The following is a 25,181-nucleotide window of genomic DNA, read 5'->3' as shown; positions in this document are numbered from 1 at the left end:
TGTTTTCATCCATGTTTGATCGTTTGATCTCTTTCCATTTAAAGCTAAGCCACCATTATAATGGTGGATTAGCCTCATTTCAACAACTTTCATGCCAGAATGCTTTCTGTCAAATTAGGTAAAACTCCATTTTGTGGTTTATGACAAGTTCTTTAAACATGTTTATATTTTTTAATAATGACAGAAATATTTAATGGAAAATCAGAATCATTTGTAAAATTTTAAATGCGCCAAGAAAGCAGAATGTTGTTGTTGTGGGATTTAATGCTATTTTTCAGCACACGATAGGCTATACATGGAGGCCAGTATTAATCGTAGAGGAAGAACCTGGGAAACCCCCAGAAAGAACCACTGACCCACGAGAAGCTACTGGCAAGCTTACTCACATACTCATATTGGCAGAATCGGAGACTCGAACCCACACAGACAGGTGAGATGGCAGCGATCCATCATGGAGAATGCTTTAGGCCACTCTGCCACTTGGGACCCCAAAAGCAGAATGTAGCATCGGGGCTTACGTTTATAAAGATCATGTAGCTCAGATGAGTATTGCATAAAATCCTAAGTGTTTTCTCCAGGACATGTGACTGCACAAGTCCCATTAAATTGAACAAACCACCACCACCACCATAAAAAAGAAAGAGAGCATAAAATACATTCAATTTATCATAAGCATAACAAAGCATTAACATTTATCATATTAACAAAACATAATCTGATCATGTAAGCACTTGACTTATAGATGAACTGCCATAATCAAGCATTTACTAAGGGACTCGGTGCAACTGATCTGTGAGATGCTTTCAGTGAAAATCAAGTTATTAAAAGTGATTTAGTAACTGCTCTTAGCATGAGTTGTACCATGGCAGACATTTAGTTTTCAGTATTTGGTAGCAATGTCTCTGTTACACACATGCAATGTAACTGTTGCTGCTGTGCTAATAATGAAGATAAACAACCAAGTTGTATTTTCCTCCTTCAGAATTTACTTGTCACTGAAAATCCCCTCTTAAGAAAATGCCAGAGGGAATTCTGTGTGAAAATACAAAAGAATACATTAGAAAATTACATACCCAAAGAGTCCCCTTGTATCAGCCACAATAAATTTAATTCCTTTCTGATGACAGAAGGTGCCAAGCTCAATCTGCTCATCCAGAGAAGAGTTAGTCAGGACCACAACCTGCAAACGAGATAGAAACCAGAACTATCAACTAAGGCTCATAAAAATTCAAAACTGATTTAATTTTATATATACTGACAAAGAAATCAATTCAAGAAAGGTGCACACAATTTTCTTTCTTTGTTCCAAATATTTGCTTGCGGTGGTCACTGTACTAGGACATAATGACTCGAGTTCTGTGGGATGTGTTGTCTGTGAATGGTATTCTAATGACAGGTTATTGCTTATGTAAGCATGACTGGACCCCTAGCATATCAAGGTTGTTGTTGTGATGGGGATTAACGCCATTTTTCAGCACACGATAAACTAAGCATGGCGGCCAGTATTAATGGTGGAAGAAGAACATGGGAAAACCTCGGGAAGAACCACCGACCCATGAGAAGCTACTGGCAAGCTTTCTCACATACCCACATTGGCCAAATCCTAGACTCGAATGCATATCAAGGTACAAACTTGACATGTATAGCAATTAATCAAAGCTGCAGCTGAATACAGCCACTTAGTAAATGGATATTAGTTATTAAAAACCTGAACACAGGACCTTAACCTTCTTAATGCTAATACCATTATCATCGCTGATACACATTTTTTGCAACTGCACAGATGAGACTAGAAAGTGTCATGTTTTCCAATGGCCAAGTGCACTGTGATGGCCCTTATTTTTAAAATTATTTTTGTTTTATTATCTGGCTGCGTCTGATGTTGACAAAATCAAGTGAATGTAATCAGACATGTCTTGTTTCTCAGCAAGATTTATGCCATCTTAAAAAGACTTGCTGCAAAGACTTGTTAAAGGGAATGAATTCATGAATGAAATCCAATTTACAGATTATATCTAAATTTAGGTCACAGAAATTGACTTCACTGCATTGCTTACATTTTAGCTGACTTGGATAAGAAAATAAAAACTTACACACAACTGTTACTTTTACTGTAGTGAAGGAAGCCTATTCTGATTCCCCTATTTAACAAGAATTTTTCCCAATAATAATGAAAGTAATATTTTTCAATAGGAACAGTAGGCCTTCAAATTTGCTTTTAAGTTTTTTTTCAGAGATATTTCTAATCTAAAAGATGAAAACTGAATGCCATAATAGTTAAAGACTGTACACTGGAGACTGACATAAAGAGAATAATACTCACATGAAACTCTTTAAGGAATTCCTTCGTGAGGCGAGAGGTATTACAGTGTACAGGAACATAGTTGTTCAGCTCTGCCAGACGGGGAAGTGTAACTTCTGCCCTGTTCTTTCCAATGTCCTCTTCTCGTAAAAAAAACTGTGAGGAGAGATCAGTATATGCTACTTTGCCTTCATCATGAATTGTCACAGATTTCACCCCCCCAAGTACAACGTTCTTCGCAATTTCTACTCCCAGCCCTCTCATGCCAGATATGAGTACGCTGGAGTGGGCCATCCGCCGCATAGCATCATGCCCCAAGACATAACTGAAATAAGAAGCACATCATCAGTTCAAACACTGAAATGGAACCAGTGAAATAAAACTGGCATGCAAAATGAATGCAGACAAAAAGCAAAAATAAAAATAGACTAAATGATGAATACATACTGAAGAAAACACCAAAAATGCAAAAGGCAGAATGATGGACAAATTAATGTGAAACAACATGCAAATTCATTTTATGAATGGATTTTTGAAAATAGATTTTTCAGCCTGCCACTAAATTTCCAGTACTTGTGCATGACAATACGGGATCAGTCTTTACAATGACAATTTTTTGGGTCACAGCAGATACCACAATTTTTATTTAAACCAAAACTACAACAAAATTTGAACATTTATTGCAAATGTAGTTTATTTTTATTTGATGATAAATTCAATGCCATTTGTGAAGCATTTGTGATTTTATTAAAGGATACTTCTACAAAGACTATATTTGACAGTTCTCTCCCTTTAACACTCTTGAAAATGGAAAACAAATACAATAAATGCATTTCTTTTTCACCCAAATGAACAAAAATAAAAGGAAATGAAATATAAGTAATAAATGCAAAATCCGAATACATTTCTGAGAACATTAAAAATTACAGATGAAATGTATCACTGAACTGAATGCAAATGGAATCCAAAACATGAATTGTGAATGGATTTTAACTCATTCAGCCCCAGCACTGTTATCAGGATCTCTGCTGCTATGCCCCAGAAGCACTAAGCCGTGTCTAGTTGCTTGTGCCCTAGAGTTTTTACCTGTTTGAAAAATTATGAAAACATCGTACACATGCATTCAACCTTAACTGAATTTCTCTTCTTACATCCAAACAAAACCCATGAAATTTTCACCATTTATTCCAAATGAATTTGTCTACTCAGTGATTTTTTTCCTCCTATTTGTCCAAGTCATTCACAACTTATTTATATACTATTTACAAAATTATGTGCAACGTTTATCCGCAAGAACTCTTTATCATCATTGCTGTAAGCATCCTCATCTTCTGATGATTCAATCTCAGAAACTTCTATATCCGAATCTAAATCTTGCAAATTATCCAACTGCTGAACACATCTTTCCTCAGCTTGCTCAATATTTTCGAGATCAAACCCAAGAAACTCCTCATTTTTGCTCTCATTAAAAATCACTCTTATGTCCGCCATCATTTAATATTTTTCATAACAGAGCATGTGTAGTGTAACTGCTCTAAAACAGTAACCCTTGGCTTCTGAACAATTCAAATTTCCACAAATGAGAGTAAAATTATTTCTGATTGGTTTAATAGTTGTTTAGTTCTTGGAAAAAAATCATTTCTAACCAATCAGAGATATTGTATCAAACACACATTCATCACGCCTAGAGACGGGATCAGCCAATGAATACTGAAACCGGATCATGCCTACAGAAGGGATCAGGGCTGAATAATTTAAATGCAAATAAAATACAAATGAATGCATATTTGGTCAAATTACCCTAATGAAGAGCTGAAAAATACAAGTGTACTATTATCATTTATAGAATTCTGAGTTCAGAGATGCCAACAGATCAATTTCTGTTTATACCTGGTACCAGTGTTTCATCATGCACAATCCCTGCATACAATTTCCCATTCCAAACTGCCGGTGTCCTTAAATTTAAGATAACTCCATATCCTGGCCATGACAGGGACAGTTTTACATACAATATTCACCCTGACTGTTTAATCAAGGTGTGACATTGCCTGGTTAATAGCTGTATTTCTATCTAGTTGGAATTAGTGATGGTATTACAGTTCTTTTTTAACACCTTATTGGCTGCATCCTGCTCAGGAAATGGGAGTCAAGTACCATTCCCAAGGACACAAAGAGATGGTAAACTTTAGTGGGTAATGGATCTATCTAGACAGAGCATGGTATGAGAGAGAGAGAGAGAGAGAGAGAGAGAGAGAGAGACTCACAGCTGCCTGGAATACAAGCTTTCATCAATATCATTCTCTGTTCCATTCTGAGTCGTTGCCATCTCTAACTGCAATATAAAAAAAATTCCCTTCAAATTTTCTTCGAAACTATTTTAATATGAATAAAACTAAGTTGGTGATTACTATATTTACCATATATAAATGATTTTTTTTCCATGTCCCATAACTTGCAGTTAAACCTTTTGTTACCTAGATCAAAAATCTCAAAATTGAAGGACAAGAAACAAATTATGTTGAACTGTCCCTATCCCTGCATGTTACAAACAAGTATGTAAAGATAATGCTTATTTCATAATACACTGAAAGAAACTAATCTTCAACTATTCTTGTGTATTTTTTAAATTGCACAACTCTCACACAATGACATCGGAAGTCTAATAGTCATGCGATATCAACAACAACTTTTTAATGTCGTTGTACAAAATTTCAATTATATTAAATGAAAGTCTGATATTTTTTGTAAAAACCTGACAGAATATCTCATTCTCAACATATTGATTTCGAGAATAACTAGAAGAAACTTGGCCAGCCTCAGTCATCAAGCAGAGCAGTCTGGTTCCCTGCCTCGTATGCTCCTTGCATGAGAAAGCACATGTCAATGTGGTTGTCATGTGATACAACAAAACTCCGGAAGTTGGTCTCAGAATAAATTGAGACTTTTGTCTCTTTCATTTTTGTGTTTTTATTACAACCAGTATACGACTTTGATTTTAAAAAATTTCAACATTTGAAAATGACGGCTGTGAGATTATGTGTGTTCGTGTGACTAGCAATCAAAGTCACTAGTACTCGCTCAAATTTCATCAATGCATTAGTTTTATCATGTTTCAGCAGATTAAAGACATAACAATTTTAATACTTGCAATTTCTGAAAAAATAAATAATTTTCATATCGATTTCATGCAGGTTTATCTCAATTTAACAATATTTAAGTTTGCTAGCCCATCCACAAAACGACTATGCTTTAGTGCCACCATGTTCGCCTCTTGTGATGCTAGACTGGTTTTCATACCTTCCATATAAAAAATATATAGAGATATCAGAATTGTCTGTGAAACAAAAAGTCTACGAGACGAATGTAATCCACTGGGCGTTGGATTGTCTCAACAAATTTATTTATGGCAAGCATCCAAATGATCCATATGGCATCCTCCTAATATTCTGGTTAAAACTCAATAAATTTAACTCACGATCAGTTCAGTTACAACTCAGTTACATAACTGTTTCAAGCATCAAGTTGTGGAGGAAAATTCCTGGGTTTTCCCCAACTTTCGTCAATATTTGCAAAACTCAATTACTTTTCATGTTTGGAAAAAAATTATCATTTCTCCTGACTTCTTCCCGATAGTGTGGGAACCCTGGAACAAATCATGTTTGGTTTTCCTCAAAGGTTTTAATATGTTATGAAACTGAAAATTAGAAAGCATTTTTAAAATCAAGTTTCCAAGTTTCATTTAAATTAAGAAGACAGATGGATTGTTTGCTACACTGTCCTACATACTGACATTTTCAGAAATAATGACAATGAAATTTAGCGAACACGTATCATGATCAAAATGTCTGTTTTTATTTCCTGACATTCTACTGGAACTGCTCAAGTGACATATTTATTGGGTTTGAAATCTGCATCCCCATCAATTCTATGCTAACATTAGTAACATATCAGCATGTTCAGCCAACGAAAAATGTTACATTAAATTCTGACCAACTGCTATTGTTTGGTCCATTCCCAGTGAAAACAATAACCACCAATCAGAGCTGTATTGTATTCATGGCGTGACACGCCAACATTAGTGCATCAATCAACCTGATCCGAATTGATACAAAGCAACAGAAAGCTTCATGCAAAAGTGGCTATTACATGAAAGCATTTAAATCATATCGGGGGAACAAGATTGGAATGTCTCCTTTTACAATTATATATATATATATATATATGTATGTATAGTGGTCCCCCTCTTATACAGCCACCACTTCTGCATTGGGAAAGCAACAGGTGGCCTTTCCAGAGGGGGACTATATTTGTGAGGTGTGTATGTTAATATGCATATAGTAGGAAAGCAACATATAACTGAAAGCAGTTAATATCTTCATTTAAAAGAGCAGCAATTATTAAAATGTTGTTATTTCACCTAACACAAATTAATAGTTATTATTCTTAGGCGTGAAATGTGAGTGGGATGTCGTTGGCATGCGCATTGCAAAACCATTGAAAAATGTTACTTAAATCTTGGTACACACGTTGTTTTGTATTTAAAATTATTCTCTTAAAAACTTTCCATTTAATCCATTTTCCCACTGCAAGAATATTGTCCTTATCTTTAAGATCTTGTTTATTTGAGTTTTCCAAATATAAAATCTTTTGGCAAGTGAACTCTCCCCATTGTTGTCAAGTTGAATAACTTTTACTTTTTCTTAACTTTTGTACACAAAAAACATATATATATATTTAGTTAATGTAACAGAAAATCAGAAAATTATCCATGCTTTATTCCTTTGAGCGCTTTGGTATCATCTTTATGGATGCTCTTCCGGTGAATACATCATTTCTTTACTATTAATTACATTGTAAAGAAATGATGTATTCAACTGAAGAGGATCCATAAAGAATAAAGCATGGATATTTTTCAGATTTTCTGTTACATTAATTAATTTATCTATGTATTATCCGGCACACTAACAAATTCACATTTTTTTCCGTATGTATGTATGTATATATGTATGCACACACATACACATACATATATATACACAATCTCCTTTTACACCAATATATGTAATCGGCACATGAACATGATGTCAGGATAAAAGAAGAAATTAAGTACAAAATGGCAAAGAAGCAGACCCCAAGCTGCACAAGTTAGAATAGGAATGGGTGTTTTCAAAAAGTTCCTTTTTTCAGTGACAGAAATAGATGCCTGTGGCTGATATTGCTCAGTCATTGTAAGAATACAACCCATGGAACTACAGTCAAACCTGTCTATAGCAGCCACTCACAGGAAAATGCAAAAGTGGCCTTTGTAGACACGTGAACTCTGAAACCAGGTTCATCTTTCAAACTTGGTTAATAACAAATTTATGAACTGAATAGTATTAGCATTATTATTATTAGTAGTTATTTCACTTTTTTTATCATTAGCAGTAGTAGGATGCTACCAAGATGCATGTATTTAGTCTAGTTATTTAGCAAAAAGAAAACTCAGAGCAGTCTGATAATTTAAATACATCCCCATCAAATCAACACAACTGCAAATGTGTGATTGCACTCACTTATATTTCTCCCTCTCTTACACATGCAAACACATATCTCATCATCAGTACAAACAGCTCTTAAATAAAATTACTTACAGCTTACCTGTAATTGTAAAACACAGGACTTTTTTGTTAGGGCATTCAGTATGACTAAGCATTACAACAAGTGTCCACACCTTACACAAATGATGGATTAAACAGTTGCTCAAACTCACAGAGATCAAAAGACAGTCACACATTTTGTTGCGACCTTTGATAATTAGGGAATGAAAATTACATTCCTGGGGCTATAGTCTGTAGCAAACCAAAAGTGATATCATTAATGCAGTGCACCTCTACTTGGAGATATGCAGAAGGCAGGGTGAAACCACTGTCTGGTTAAAAAATGATAACTGGTTATTTGAAAATTTGAATTCAAGCAATATTTTAAATGTGCAGAAATCAACATGGCAGACAGTACTGAATCGGCAAGTGATTGTAATGATGTGGATGCCAATTTTGATGAAAATAAAGTATATTCTGTAGGGAAACTGAAGTGAATAGATATGACAGTTAGTAGAAAATGTGATTTAACATGCAGAGATCTAAACTGCAGAAAGTAATGAAGATGCAAGTGATGGAAGTGATACTGGTGTCGATTCTGATAAAAATATAGACAATTTGTTTATGGGAGTTGGTGGCTGATACTTTAGGCAATGGTGATTGTAATCTTGTCTGTAGAGAATGAGCAAAGTGGATGACAGCCAGTCAATTAGTATTTTTTTTACTCAGATACTGATGATGAACTTTGAAGCTAACTGATCATTTTGGGAACGTCACTTTTCACACAGCTAACACATATACCAATGTTGGATTTTTGCACAATATTTCTTAATATAGTGCATTCCTGGAATAGAATTAAAAAAAATTAAAAACATTTGGTGGACCCAAACTACTGAAACAGAATGAAAAGCTTTGTCAACTTTCCAGTTATAACCTGATCTCCAATTCTTATGCAATTAATAATTTTTTTTAATAACCTTTGACATTCTTTTTAGTTTTTCACCATATTAAACAGCATAAAATTCTTCACAATTCACATATTTACCTATAGGAGGTAAAATGAATATTGCAGATAGACAAATTACATTGAAAGTAAATCATCCAAAAACAGAGAGCATGTTTTTATAGTTAACATTCAACTGAAATATTTACATTAGAACAGATAAAATGAAGAAGACTTTAAATAATATTTATATGCTATTTAAAATGGTATGCAACTTTGAAAAATTATTGGAAAAACTAGTCCTGTAAAGCCAGAATGACAAACATCAATGCATTCTCCCATGATGATTTAACAAATTTTCAATCCTACACAATTGCCTGTCTTAACTCATTCGGCCCCAGCACTGTTTTCACTATCTCTGCTAATATGCCTCAGAAGCACAAAGCTGTGTCTAGCTGCTTGTGCCCCATAGTTTTTACCTGTTTGAAAACATCATGCACATGCATTCACTCTTACCTTAATTTCTCTTCTTATATCCAAACAAAATCCATGAAATTTTCACCACTTATTTCAAATGAATTTGTCGACACATTGATGTAATTTTTTTCTCTATTTGTCGAAGTCTTTCACAACTTATTTATACAGTATTTACAAACTTGTGTGCAACGTTTATCCGCAAGAACTCTGTCATCATCGCTGTCAGCATCATCATCTTCGGACAATTCAATCTCAGAAACTTCTATGTCCAAATCTAAATCTCACAAAATATTCAACTGCTGAACATATCTGTCCTCAGCTTGCTCAATAATTTCAAGATCAAACCAGAGAAACTCCAGATTTTTGCTCTCATCAAAAATCACTCTTCCGTCCGCCATCATTTACGAATTTTCATGAACAGAACACGTGTAGTTAAACCGCTCTCAAACTTCGGCCTTTTGCTTCTGAACAATTCAAATTTCCACAAATTAAAGTAAAATCATTTCTGATTGGTTTAATAGTTGTTTAGTTCTTGGAATAAACCATTTTCTAACCAATCAGAGACATTGTATCTAACACACATTTATCATGCCTGGAGACGGGATCGGCCATTGAATGCAGTAAACAATTCACGACTACAGGCGGGATCGGCCAATGAATGCAGAAACCGGATCACGCCTACAGACGGGATTGGGTCCGAATGAGTTAATGAACTTCATCATGTAAAGGGTTATGATCAATTTTACCTTTTTTAATATATGACAAAAATTATTCTAAAGATAAAGGCATAAAGTACTAAGGAACATTTTTTTGTTAATTTCTGTATTTGGTTATATTTAAATGAATGTTTTATATTCTGAATTTTGTTTTATTAAATCTGGGTTTATTCTATTCTAACTGCAAGGGGTTAAAAAAGATACTCTGTAAAGCCTTACCTATGATTCTCGATAATCAATATGTGTTACCTCCCTTTATGTAACAGCACAAAGTTGTGTTAAGAGATAACTAATTACATAGCATATTAATCTAGAATTACTTTCACAGTAAATCCAATGAATTTTATTACTATGCAAAGAATTTGCCTGTAATATTGTGATCACTGATCAGAAAATGACAAAGTTGAATAAAAACCTGATCAAAAAGTCACTAAAATGTTGTTAAGCTCAGTCAATCAACTGCTAGATCACTTCAGCAATATGTATTCATCTTGCTCATAATTGTAACCATCAAAGATCTTGATTCAATTTTATTTACCAACTTTACTCGAAATCGGATTAGAAATAAAGTGTGTAAAGCATTAACAAATTCAGCCAACCAGAGGCAAGGTTACACCATGAGTACACTCGGATCCCACTCACCACCAAGATTTTGATGGTACAAGTCCATATTCCCAGTCTGACTGAAATCTGATCAGAAATAATGGATTCCAGAGATGTAACAAGCAATTGTTGAATGATGGACAACAAACAATGTATGCTGGACCAGCCCATAATTTCCATTTGGCCTTAAAGCCATGTGAGCTTATAAAAAAAATGAAGTATTAGAAAGAAATATAATATTAGTTGTTCAAAATACATATACCACATTCCCATATGTGGTAGACAAAAATAACTGGCTACTAATTTTTCCAGATGGCTAATAAATTAAATAAGCAAATCCCATTTCCTTCTTTGTCCATTGTAGAAATCAAAGACATTAGTCTACGAAGAAAAGAATATAAAATTACAGAGGTTATGTGGCTGCTAATGGTCAGTTGTTTTAGTGGAAACCAACCATGACCTTTTTTCAAGTTCTCTCAAATGTCCCATACCCATATGAAATGTGCAGGCACAGCAAACTTCAATAGCATATTGGAACTTCCTACTAGTATACTTTTGTGCACAAAGAAAGGAAAAACAAGTTTAATATATTTGCAAGCTAAAACCAAACAGTGCTGCATATAATGAGAAGCTGTCAATTTAAGAAAAGCAATATACACTTCAAATGCAATTGTTCAAGAAAAGATGCAAGCATTGAGGATTGGCAGTATTAGAGACTTTACAGTTATCCCCCTTTTGTAAACTGATAATGTTCCAATTGAAGAACAAATGAAATGTACACATTTTCCAGTATGTATGGCACAACTAAAACTTTGCAAAACCAAATAAAATCCAGTTAAAAAGTTTATAAAAATTAACCATTAACTCGAAGAAAGTCTATATGAGACCATCTACTCGTGCAGAGAAACAGAACTTCATTTGTGCATTTCAGGAAGTATTTGCTCTATTCAGCTGGCCAGGTTTTTGTTAATAAAGTAAGAGTCAATAATGTTAACACATTAACCCCTAGCGACAACTTCACAGGGCAGGAGGTTGTAGCCTACTGCCAAGCTCTGTAGCCTCATGGTCATGCATGATACACTAAAATGGGTGGTATTGTAGAAAGGTAGACAGATGTAGCTCAACAATGATACCAAATAATCTGGAATATCTAGTTGCACTACAAAATACAGATTAAAAAACCTCACTTTGTGGACCCAACTTTTTTTTTTAAACCCAAAATTTGCCGTTGGTTGAAATTCGATTTTGTGTCTGGACTTTCGACTTTTTGGTCTCAGATCTAAGTCAAACTGGTATGAACTGCAAACAGACAGATGAGCCTTTGCAAAAAGTAGGATAAGATGGGCATTTGGAATAAAGAGTGGTCTCCATACAAAAAAATAATAATACAAAAAATACAACTTTTACCCTTCTGCTTATGCGCAAGTCAAACAGCCAATGAAAAACGATGTTTCTAACACAACTAGGCAGTATGTTATTGAAAGATGACCAGGGATTTAGTGTTTTCGAGTCTATTCAGAAACAGCTTTCAAAATGTGTTTCCTACTCAATTTTCAGGCAAAAATGACAAAAACCTCCTGGGGTTAATGTGTTAATAACATGGAATCATTACTATAATGACCTTAAATCTAGTCAGGACATATAGAAATAAATATTTTTAGCCTATCAAATTTCATTCCTCTAAGTGAAGTTGAGTTTGCTTAACCATTTAAACAAAAATACGTACAAATCCAAAGGTATTAAAATGTGCAAAAATTTAGAAACGTCAATAATGGCCTGCAAATCCATCAAGTCATCTAAAATATGGATACAAATACATGTATGCTAGCAATATTGAACACTTACTGGCAAATTTAAACTGAAAAAATGCTTGTGAAACAAAAAAAATTCCCCCAAACAATTCATACCAAATGGACAAGGCATCTAAAATGACTACAAATGCATTCATATGACACCAATACAGCGCCCAAGTTCCAAAAAAATAGCGGCAATAACAGTCCAATTTGTTGGAAAAATAGATTAAACATAACATCATCTTATTTTATAAAACATTGCAAATCTGGTTAAAATCCTTTACAAAATTTCAAGAGGAAGCAAACTTTGTGGCTATATGTGACAGGCACTTGTAGTACTATATAGCCCCTCCAGAAGAGTTATGTATGATACAGCACAGTCAGTAGTCCACCTACACACTAATCATGTATATACATATATAGTTAGCTGTCATAACATAACATATACATACACTGTACCTACTGACTTTAATCTCATACTGACAGCCCAAAATGAAAATATGATTCTCCTTTGAGACATTTAACTGGTATCATATTTATTTTGCTCTCATACACTTGTTATTTTGCATATGGATTAAGCAGTTTATAAGGATATGACTGCAATGCAAGGTTATGGAAAGCTGCATTCTTGACACCAACGTTCAGTTTTCATCTCAACTGTTTCTCTTTGGTGACCCATTGTAGAATTTTTTATATTTGTTATTCATGTTTCCACGACTCATCTCATAAACAAGAGGCTCAAGCAGACCTGATATCACTTGCCCACTTGCCTAACAGTTTATCCAATCAAGCTTGACCAATAGGATGTAAGCATCTTATTAACGTGTAGACATCACATACAACAGAACCTAAAACAATGATTGCACAAGCTTAGTAACCAAGCTGGAGCAAAATCAATTTTTTTATTATCCACATTTGTAGCAAGTAAAGTCAATATAACAAAATAATACAACACTTGACCAAGTCTGATAAAAAATCTGAATAGATATATAGTTGCTATCATGGTGACAACCTTGACCAGATGCATGTCATTAACATGTGGATCACATTCAAAAACATGCTTCACTTATCTTCATATGGACCTATTTACTAAGTCTGATCAAAATCCTATTACAAATATAATTTCTGGGACAATACAGAACTCATCCATGCAGATACAGGACACCCCCAAAAATGCATGCCTCACACATAATATAACTCAAGCATAATCCTGCTTATTAGCCAAGTCTCAATTTTTATTAAAACTGGGTCAGATACAGTACCTCCAGAGGCAATGAGTTCAGCCATCTGATGCACAACCACCTCATTAGTAAAGCATAGCTCTCATTTATATTAAGTTCAGATGGCTTGATGATACAAGCTTATTTGCTGGTCAGAAATAGTTACTGAATTGATGACAAACTTATCCCATTATATGCAAGACCACTACAAAATTGTAGTTGTGATTCAAGCCGTACAATACTATCTAACACATAAAGACCAAATTCCATGTCTGATCAAAATGGATAAAAAAGTATTACTTCTCAAGTGGTAACTATTTTAGTTCAGCAGAAGCAGGATCATCTCATCAATATGAATTGATCCCAATGATCAGTGAATTCATCAAAATTCCTGACAATACAATCTCATATTCCAAGTTTGATCAAAATGGGATCAGAAATATGGTCTACAGAATAGCAATGTATACTGCTGACAGACACACAGACAATACTTGCCAGGACATACTTAGGCTCACTGTGCATACAGCCAGATATGCTAAATATTGGTTCATTTTTCACAAGGGAGTGATTTATAAATCTCACGTACTCTTATTTATAAAGTTTAAAAAAAATAAGACAATTACTTAATCTAGGCGAAAACTATTTTTGAAAATTTAAAGCGCACAGGCAAGGAATGCTCTGTTTATTCAATGATATGCCCACACTCCATTTCACTACATTTGTTTTAGTTTCCTATGGATATGCATTGTATAATAATAATTAATTATCCCTTACTTTCTAAAATAAAAATTCTACAAAAAAGCACACAACATGCCCATATTGTGACCTTTTTCCAAATGAATGACCTTGACTCCTGATCATGGGACTCAACTCTTGCTAAATAAGGTGTAAATCTATGTTAATTTCATAAAAATATTCACAGGGGTTGATAAATTACAGCCAGGATATGGAAACAAGAACCAAAGAAGGCTAAAGCTTCATTAAGATTTTATCAGCTATAGGTAAATGACTTTCATTTTCCCCCTTGTCATGACCTTGAGGCTGGTCGCACAACTATAACATGCAGCAGTTTTCTCATGGCAAATCATTAAAATATCTTAGTGGTTCAAGAGTTATACTCAGACAAAGATACAAGTTAAATTTTGCTACTCTATGATCTTTACCCTATGCCAAGAACCTACATCATGGGAAGTGATGCATGATCTTATAGCTCAAATTATTACAATGCCCTCAGTGGTTCTAAAGCTGTACTCGGACAAAAATACATGTTTTCGAATTAAATTCTGTCCCACTGCTGTAATCTGGACCTTGAGGCAACGGTATCAGACACAGACTATACATGATATACTTGCATGGTTAAATGGTTAAAGCTTGCCTATTATAACTCATGGGGATTAAATGTTACACTCCCAACAAAAATGCCAACTAATTTTATGAAAATTGTTTTTTAGAAAGTCATGAACCTGACAGAAGTGTGGACAATGCATAACATAAAACACCTATCATATAAATCTTACTAGATTTGCCAATTGGCTGTCAGTGGCAAAATGCTATAGCTAGGTACACAAATGCAAGTTTTGGTCATGTGAATACATGTATATCAATAATAAAACCTCACAAAGGTACAAAGTTTTGAAATAACCTATACATGTTCACCAAAAAAGCACATTTTTAACCTTGAGATGTACATTAATACCTTTTTAGAGTGTTGAGTGAGGTGTACTCCCCCTTATAAACATGATGAAAACCTACATGTATACTTTTTTTAAAAATGACACGATATCATTTCAATATTCCTCCTAAATGAAGAAACAATCTAAACTTCCCTTGTATAAACATCTTTTTCTAATATACAAAAAATAATGAAAAAAGACAATCTTTTTAATAAACAGTGATACGGAATGATGGGCATATGTAAGCTTTACTTTATTTACATAAAATGTAAATTACCTGAAATACTATACAGACATTTTAAGGAACATGTACCATTCAAAGTGCCTGAAACTTTGGTAATTCATTCTGTAAATATGTTGGTATGGGCCTCTTAACATTGCTCTGAGAAAAGACTATGATGTCCTTTTTCCACTCCTTTCCCAGAGAAGATCAATCCTTAAAAATGCATCAAGCTGATGAAATAAACACATTTTTCAGACGTCGTGGTATTATGATTATTCAAATACATTTTTAAAACAAAACATATTTAAAATGGCAATTCACTGCGTCCGCTATATCTGAAATTTACTGGTCAGTTTGTTTAGAACCAACTAGATATTATTAGAAACTGGTTAGTGAAAACCCTGTGTCAATATGACCATAGATTCTGGTAGAGTAGCAATAGGAGTTTAGAGATGACAACCATAGAGGTTTCATTAAGGTCTTAAACATTTCTATTCATTGGCAAATGAATATTACAATTAGTCTTCTGGTGAAAACCCCATGTCAAACTGCCTTTCCGTTTTGGACAAGTACCAATAACAAGAATTTCAAGATGGCTGACAAGGTGGCCAAACTGGAAGTCTTAACTGCACCCTATTTCACTTGGTACCAACCAGACATCACAAGATGTCTTCTAGTGAAAACCCAATGCTGACATGACTTTCCATCTAGTTGTAGTAGCAAGATTTTCAAGATGGCCACAGCAGAAGCTGTACAGGATATCATATTGGCGCATTTCTGTTGAAGAAACTTAATACCACATTCAGTTGAAGTAGTGATAACATGATTATCAAGATCAACAGTAAGGTGGCCACACTGGATGTCCAGGACATGAGCATTCCCAGTTAGGACCAAGCAGACATCATGTCTTCTGATGAAAACCCGGTGCAAACATCACTTTCCATCCAGGAGTAGCAACAAAAAGATTTTCAAGAAGTCATTTATTGAAAACCACATGCTGATACAGGACAAGCATCCACTCAGGAGGAACAGCTATAAGAGTTTATAAAAATGGTCAGTGCCACATTGGATACCTGGGCAGAACTGTCTTTTTTTTCTTTTTTTGAAGAACCAATTGGATATCATAAGAAGTCCTCTGGTGACAACCTTGTGCTGATCACACTTTTCAAGATGGCTGCTGTAATATTCGCATGACTGAATAGACCTTGGGATGCACGTGTATCGAGTTTCATGGCAATCCTCACAAGTAGTTTAGGAGGAGCAGTGTTAACACACTTTTCCTAATGGATGTATGAATGCTGGATGACATATATTTGGCCATTCCATAAATTCATCTGGTTTATAATCAGTAAAGCAAAAACAGTGATAGCACAAGGTACATCATCCATCTTCACACCTTTCCAGCAGCAGAAAAGTGACTTGTTTGTAAGGATAACATGTTGTTACTTTTGGATATACAATGTACTAAGTTACCAGCTTGTTCGTGAATTTGCTCGGGTTACCCTTTTGCAAGTTTGTTATGACAATTCTTTTGCTACATATTTCATTTTTATGGGACTTCTTTGAAAACACATTAGCTATACCACCTGAGCTACAGCAACTTCCTATAATGAAATATGGACAACAAGCCAAGGAAATGTTCTTGTACTGATGAATATAGTACAAATTAAAAGTTTTACTTTTGTAAACTACTTTTAGCTTTTATTCTGTAGCATCCCCATTCCAAACTTTTACAGATATTTGAATGCAAGTCATATATTAAAAGCCACTACCAAATTAGAAATAACATGATTATCAAAGTAGCCATGGTTGCTACATGCTGGTACTGCACAAACACTAAAAGCTGCAACAATGCCAATAGGTAAATTGGTGCCAGTATGTCATATGTTCTGATGAAGGAAATCCAAATGTTACACTAAACAGGAATAAGTTTGCAAAGGACTATAAATATATAAAACACAACTGAAACTAAAAGGCAAAATATTAAACTTTCCATGGACTATGTCCAAAATAGTTTCATTTTTTAGTCTTTGAATTTCATTCTTCTTTGAAAAGGATAAAATTTTATGGATTCTGCAGTTGCCACAATACCCAAAATTAATGAACCAACGAACAGTGATCTTTTTGTGGAAAGAATAATACCTCCTTCCAAAGTCATAAATGTAAATGCAGATAATGTAATTGTTTGCTTTACCACATAACTGATACCCATGAAAATAAATTCATAGTAATTGTTTACCACTTAATACTGTAACAGCAAAAGCTTGCATTTCTGTCCATTAACTCATTAACCCCTGGAGATTTTTGACGCTTTCGCCTGAAATGTGAGTAGAAAACACTGTGGAGGATATTTCTAAATACATCCTAATACATAAAACTTCCACGAGATTTCCAGTAAACCTAATGCCTAGTTGTGTAAGAAGCATCGTTTTTCATTGGCTATTTCGCTCATGCATGAGCATAAGGGTAAAAGTTGGAGTGAGTTCTTTTTTTTTGCTTAATGGACCCATCATTTTCATATCCAGACCACTCTAAATTCAAAATGCCCATCTATCTCTACTTTTTCGCCTGTCTGTGTGCAGTTCAGACCAGTCTGCCTTCGATCTGAGGGTAAAAGTCTAAAATCCAGATACAAAATTGGATTCTGACCACAGGTCAATTTTTGGTGGAAAAGTGGGTTCAAAAAATTAATTTTCTCCTCTATTTTGTAGTGCAGCTAGAACATCCAAATTATTTGGTATCATTGTAGAGCTAAATCAGTCTACCTTTCTATAATACCACCCACTTCAGTGTATCTTAAATGACCTTGACGCTACAGAGCTCGGAAAGTAGGCTACTACCTCCTGACGTGTGTATACAAGGCGACAGGGGTTAACGAGTTAAGAATGATTTTTACCTAAGGGTATCTGATTTTTATAAATTTGTCACCACAAAACTGAAAACATACATCAAGAAAACATCATGAAACTTGATGCATAATAAATCTAAACTAGGTCTGTCTATTTTTGCACTATGCAAAAGTTTTAATTTAAAAAAAATTATGTACGAGTTCTATTTTTAAATTATTGTAACAAATGAAAATTTCTGGTAAATGTGCCTTGAAATGTACATTAAAGACTTGTTATGAGAAATGAATTGCACTATGAATGAATGCACAAATGAAGTCAAATATTTTCATATAATTTGAATCGACATCATCTCTCTAAAAAATTGAAACATTAGGCATAGGAATAAAACCTTGCCTTTTTTGTTATGGTCAGCTCAAAACTGACCTTGGAAAAATGGTTCATAACACTACAAGAACTTTGTTTCCTTGAACAAAGAAGGCCTTGCAATTGAGGTCTTGAGAATCGAAATGACATATCTGGTAAAATCAAAGTCTCACTTAAAGCTGATTAAACAAATGTCTTAACTCTAAATAAATCCCGTTCTGATTGTGAATTAAAGCTAGATTTGAGCTGATCTTTAAGGCCCAAATGAATATCTTTAATTAGATAATACCGGTACATCACAACTTAATCCAACTATTTCTTGTCTGAACTGAGAGACAATGTTGGTCCTTTAAGTACCCCTGCCATACAGCTTTCACACAACAAGGATTTCAAGGGGGATAGCTGTTTTTATTGCAATTTTGACTCACATTCTGCTTGTATTTCTTATACATAGTCTGATCTTCAAGCGATCCTGTCACTACGCCTTGGCACTGAGAAGCATGCAAAAAACAAAACTGAAGAGATTTCACATTGTTAATGTGTAGTGTTGAGTTAGGTCGCATAATTAATTTTCCTAACATCAACCCTATAAAGAAACATAATAAAGATTAAATTACATGCACAATAAATAAAGAAGTGTACATTCATTTGAAGATCTGTACCAGTTGCCACACAAAGACAACTGTTACTTGAGCCTTCAGGTTTTTTTTTTCTCTGACCATTTTAGGGCTGAAATTTAACTACGTTCCCAAATGCCAAATTGTCCTTTTTCTCAAATTTTTATGCAAAAATTCCCAAGCAGAACTTTAAATATTAGTGAGCTTAGCAAAGTATCTAAAGAGACAAAGTAATGCCAAATATGTGTGGTCCTAGGTACAATGAAAAAAATAATTCGGGTATGTATGTCAGTACAAACATTTTTTGGTTTGCCTGTACAGATTAAATGAAGCATAAGTGAGAAAATAAACACCATTTGAATCCTGAATTTAACCTTTATCATATATATCCATTTAAATTTTTCTCCAGAATTTTTTGCTTTCCTAACTTTATTTTCCAAAACAAAATGTAGGGTAATAAAAGTTAAAAACATAGGGTACGTTTGGTAACCAGAACCACACACTTTTGTTTGGCCTAGGTAAAAATTTAAGAGGAATCATGCTAACTCAAATATTTTGTTGAATGAATTTCTCTCTACAAGCATGAATATGCCAATATTTACAAAGATAGGGATAAGCATGTGTATAAAGTTAAAATGTTTTTGATGTTAAAAAACAATCTATTTCAGGTCTTTCTGGGATGCCAAAATCAGCAGAAAAGACATACTTTTCGTGTTTGAATTCTTGAAAATTCTGACAGTCTAGCCCATTGTATGCAAGTTTTTAAGTCTGCAAAATTAACATGTATATCATCCAAAGAAGAATATCAATCATGTACCATGCAAGCTATCAAAGAAAGTCAAAGTAATAAAACATGTGTTAATTGACTGTCAGTACCAAACTATCATTATCAAAAACTTAATTACACACACGTTATTTGACACTTCTTTTTGATAAATGTTACTTATGTTAATTGTCATAAAATAAATTCAGTAGCTTTTCTGTCTTTGGTGTAGATAAACTGAATTTCTGAGTGATTATCATCTGTGTAATTTTTGATGGAAGGTCTACACAATATTTTTGGTGACAAGCACAAGGCTGCAGATGAGAATACTCCCCATAAGACTAGCTGACACAAATTATAACATATATCAAGAGATTCCTGGAATGAATTATTAGAAAGGACATTACCATGGTGATTGATGGGGGTGGGGAGGGGCAGACAAATACAAGGCAACCCAAGGAACCAGGAGTCCAGAGCTTGAGAATTTTTATCCTAAACCTGTCGTTAAGAAATTTGTTAAAGTCTGCTTGAGAAAAAAGTAAATGGAATATGGTTATTTGTTTCTTCTTCCAATATTTTGGAAAATGTATCAATCTGAAATGAAATTATAGAATTAAATAAATTAATATAGCAAAGAAAGTGTAATCTCTTCCTTGTTACATTCTAGATGTATATAAAACTACAGAATAGCACGGTAAAGGCACTGAAAAATGTTATAGATGCAACCGATTTTCAATCGCAATTACAACTGTGCTAACTTTTCGTTTGTTTCTTACAATACTAAATATTTTACAATTAGCATTCTGATTAGAAAAATAACAATACACAAAATGTTCCAATTTACTGCATGAAAAAAAAAGCATTATTGGGACTTGTAGGGTTGGGACTGCACATTTCTTCCAAGCATGCTGTCCTTGACTGCATGTTTCAATATCCTATGAAGAACCTGGCGCCTTTCATTACATTTTTCTTTTGTATAAATTCATGTCAGATAACTGAAATATTGATAAAATTCTCAGTGTATCCCCTAGGGGTGCAAGACTGAGAGTCAAAAATCACCTTGGTGTCAAAACTAGGGGTCAGACTGAGTTAAAAACAAACTTTGGTATCAAAACTAGGGGTCAAATTAAAAATTTGGGGGTCTCTGAGGTGCAAAAGAATGTAAAGGGAAACACTGATTCTATCAAAACTTTACAAAACTGTGACCAACAAGTCCTTGAGCCCAAGATGGCAGAGTGGTGTAAAGCGCTCCCAATTTAAGTTTATCAATCATTGCCATCTCACCTCTGTCCATGTGGTTGTTGTTGTTGTAGTGTTTAACGCCATTTTTCAGCACACGATAGGCTATACATGGCGGCCAGTATTAATGGTGGAGGAAGAACCCTGAAAAACCCAGGGAAGAACCACCGACCCACGAGAAGCTACTGGCAGGCTTTCCCACGTACCCACGCTAGCCGAGCCTTGGACTCGAACCCACGCAGACAGAGGTGAGATGGCAGTGATCCGTAACGGAGAGCGCTTTAGACCACTCGGCCACTCGGGGCCCCCTGTCCATGTGGACTTGAGCCTCAAACTCAGCCAATGTGGTTATGTGAGATAGCTTGCCAGTAGCTTCCTGTTGGGTCGGAGGTTCTTACTAGGTTTTCTCTGGTTCTTCCTCCACCAGTTACACTGGCCACCATGTACAGCCTATAGTGTACTTTAAAAAATGGTGTTAAACCTACAACAACAAAACATTTCCTACTTTTGCTGCACTTTAGGTTTTGTATGACATAAAGTACTAAATTCCATAATAGTATGCGTTAAACAAGATTCTCTCAAAGTGACTGATACTCTACTCAGTGAATGAATGTACTAGAGCTTAGAATATGACCATTTCTTCCTCTCAACTGCAAACCATCTCTGGTGCCCGCCAGTTGCATTTAGAAGAACAACAATAACAACAACAAAAATACACGATAAGAAGTCTACAGGTGAAAACCACCCTTTTGTTGGAGAAAAACAACTATTTTCAAGATGGGCATATTAGGTGTCAGATTTGCACCATTTACGTTTAGGATTAACTAGACAGCATATTAAGTCTACTGGTGACATCTCGATGTTGATCAATATAACCAGGGCCATCTAAAAAATGCTGTAATAAGATTTTCAAGATGGCCATTGCGATTACCACATTAATGGCCAGATTAGCACCATTTGTTTTTATGACCAATCAGGCAGAATATGATGTCTTTCAGTGAAAACCCTATCCTAACATAACTATTCATTTAGAAGTAATGACAACAAAATTTTCCAAGATAGCCATAGTTGCAGCCATACTAAATATCTGAATTGCCCCATTTCCATTTTTGACCTGTTTGACACCATAAAACATTTATAAAAACAACAACTCCATACTGATATGATCATCCATTCAGCAGCAGAAGTTAAGATTCTCAAGGTAACCACTGTGACATATATTGGTCATGTATTCTCATGGTACCGTATTTCATGCACTTTTTCGTACCCTTTAATTTTTCATACACAATCCAGTTATCAAAACAATAATTATTTAAATGTATCATAATTTTTGTACATATCACTTTGTATTTTTCAAAAAAATCCATTAAATTATCGGACACAAAATTTTTTCGAAGATTTACGTTTGCAAAAAAGATTGAAAATACAGTATTGCCATTTTGTTTTTACAAAAATTAATAATTGTTGGTGAGAAAATGCAAAGATAGATGCATAAGCATGGGCATCCGAAATCATACTGTCGAATATATACATATATATATATATATATATATATATATATATATATATATATATATATACAGTGTGACCCTGCTATAGCATGCTCCGTTATAACACAAATTCGGATATAACATGGTGATGCGGCTCCCAAAATTTGATATACATGTATTTTTCTTGTAAACGAAAACAAAAAATGCCTTTTCTTCTTAGAAGTATGAAAAATAACATATAAAAAGTTTATTCTGGGGTCACGTAGGGCTTTGCCAAAGTCACAAACAGAGATTTTTTCCCTTATTGGCAGCAAAATATACCATCTGGCAATTTTTTTTATTGGTAACATTGTTGACTATTTAAACTTATATATATACACAACAACTGGTGTGGAGTGGAGAAATTTACAGGCCCCATGAAAGGAAGCTTCAAACGTAATATAAAATGCACTGAAATTTAACTATTGTTACATAAACAATTTCTTTGTCCATATTGACAAACCAACTTAACAGTGCATTGTTTATATCATAATCTGCTTATACTGACATCAAGTACGAGTAATGTATGTTGTGAGATATCCGCATTTTGTTTTGTTGTTGTTGTTGACATTTCTAGTAGTGGATATCAACTGGACGAGGTATTCGTAATCTATCTTTCAGCAGATTTTCAGCCACTCACTAGTAATTAATCTATTTACATTGGCTGACATTTGTATGTGGATGGTAAGTAAAATTCCTCTTCTTTTCACTCAGAATTAAATCCTTCAGAACACATTTTCTGAAAAAATCCTTGTCATCAGACCAGAACACCTGCGTCTCTATCATCCATTGACCCTTTGTTAAATTTCTGATGCATGCATGGAAGGCAGCATCACTCCGCTACCACAAATGTAAAAAAAAAAAAAAAAAAAAGACAAACATCTTACTTGTTGGTCTATTCAATAGGCAGGGAAGAACAGTAACTACAATCGACCAAATGACGATCAATTCCTTTTTTAAAAACATACCGAGATAAAATAGTTTGCTGAAATTTCAAAGAAATCAGATTACCTTTGAAGCACCGATTGTCATGAAAACATACTAAGCAAATGGAAAAAAAATCAGTCTCAATCATGCAATACAATTATTTGATGTTGCTGCCACAATAAGAAATGGGCATTTGTTTGGTTTTCAAAAGCTGTCCTTTAATGGTGACTTAAATAACGCATGTAACCTTCATCAAAGAAAGCCCACTACGATCTTCAATAAAACAGCGTTTCCCTTTACGCACAATTGTGTGTCAGGGACGTACGCTGGAGAAAACTGAGGCACACATTTTGTTGCCATGCATTTTTTTTATGCAAAGGATTCGCATGATGTGATCAGGATTTATTTAATATCTGGTAACAGATCAACCGGACGAGGTATTATCTTGTAATCTATCTTTCATCTGAGTTTTGGCCGCTCGCTAGTAATTAATATGTTTACAAAGACTGACATTTGTATGTAGATGGCGTGTAAAATTCCTCTTCTTTTCACTCAGAATTAAATCCTTCAGAACACTCACATTTTCTGTAATAATCCCTGTCATCAAACCAGAACATCTGTGTCTCTATCGTCCGTTGACCCTTTGTCAATTTTCAGACGCATGAGTGGAAGGCAGCATCACGCTGCCACCACAAATGTAAAAAAAATTTTAAAAAATTAAAAACAAAAACTACATCTTACTTATTGGTTTATTCAATAGGCATGGAGAGACAGTAACTAGAATAGTCCAAACAATGGACAATTCCTGTATGTGCTTCCTGCTACCAATGTGCTTCCTCACATCGTCTCTACCACCATGCCCAGTGCTAATATTTGTGGCACACTGTGTAAAAAGCAGTGATGGCTGAATGCACAGTCAATTTTCGGTATATTCCAAATTAAACTTCACTTTTTGTGCAATACATTTCTTTTTCCTTAGTGAAGACATTTTTAAGATGCGATGCCAAATGGTAATTCAAATTAGTGTTTGCGGCGCATGCAGAGCAAACTTCGGTTAGGCCCCTGTTTCTCTCAAAAGCATTTGTAAAACTACTCTTATACATGCAGATTAAGATACGCTAAAATGCCTGCTAAAGGGCCAACTGTACCAATCAACTATAGTTCCACTAATATTGCAATCAGCTGTACCGGACCATTTCAGCAACTGCTGATATCACGACTAGCGCTTAACGGGAAATCGGTTATTTTATTAAAGATTTAAAATAATTGAGAATTGGGGAATTCGTGATCACTGAAAAAGTTGTAAGGGTTGGCAGCTATGTGCTTACTATAATAACTCTCCCGGTCTTGACTGACTGCCCACCC

At 34.5% G+C, this 25,181-nt stretch overlaps 1 protein-coding gene across 6 annotated transcripts in view; it reads right to left on the bottom strand.

Annotated features, from left to right (window-relative positions):
- Positions 1 to 25,181, bottom strand: part of LOC149799614 (ubiquitin-like modifier-activating enzyme 1) — a 93,034-nt gene that overhangs the window by 63,334 nt on the left and 4,519 nt on the right. For 3 of the 6 annotated variants that reach the window (XM_089958949.1, XM_089958951.1, XM_089958950.1), the window contains exons 3-6: positions 19,170 to 19,232; positions 4,567 to 4,634; positions 2,324 to 2,627; positions 1,074 to 1,180 (exon numbers count right to left, since the gene is read on the bottom strand). In XM_089958949.1, the coding sequence (XP_089815075.1) occupies positions 1,074 to 1,180; positions 2,324 to 2,627; positions 4,567 to 4,634; positions 19,170 to 19,232 (542 nt within the window). The remainder of the gene's footprint in view (positions 1 to 1,073; positions 1,181 to 2,323; positions 2,628 to 4,566; positions 4,635 to 19,169; positions 19,233 to 25,181) is intronic. The other 3 variants (XM_089958952.1, XM_089958954.1, XM_089958953.1) reach the window with 1 other exon arrangement.

The sequence above is a fragment of the Sinohyriopsis cumingii genome, chromosome 5 (assembly GCF_028554795.1).
Source record: "Sinohyriopsis cumingii isolate HCF-2022 chromosome 5, ASM2855479v2, whole genome shotgun sequence".
Classification (NCBI taxonomy): Eukaryota; Metazoa; Mollusca; class Bivalvia; order Unionida; family Unionidae; genus Sinohyriopsis; species Sinohyriopsis cumingii.
The sequence above is the reverse complement of the archived record's forward strand: the minus strand, read 5'-3'. Positions and strand labels throughout refer to the sequence as shown.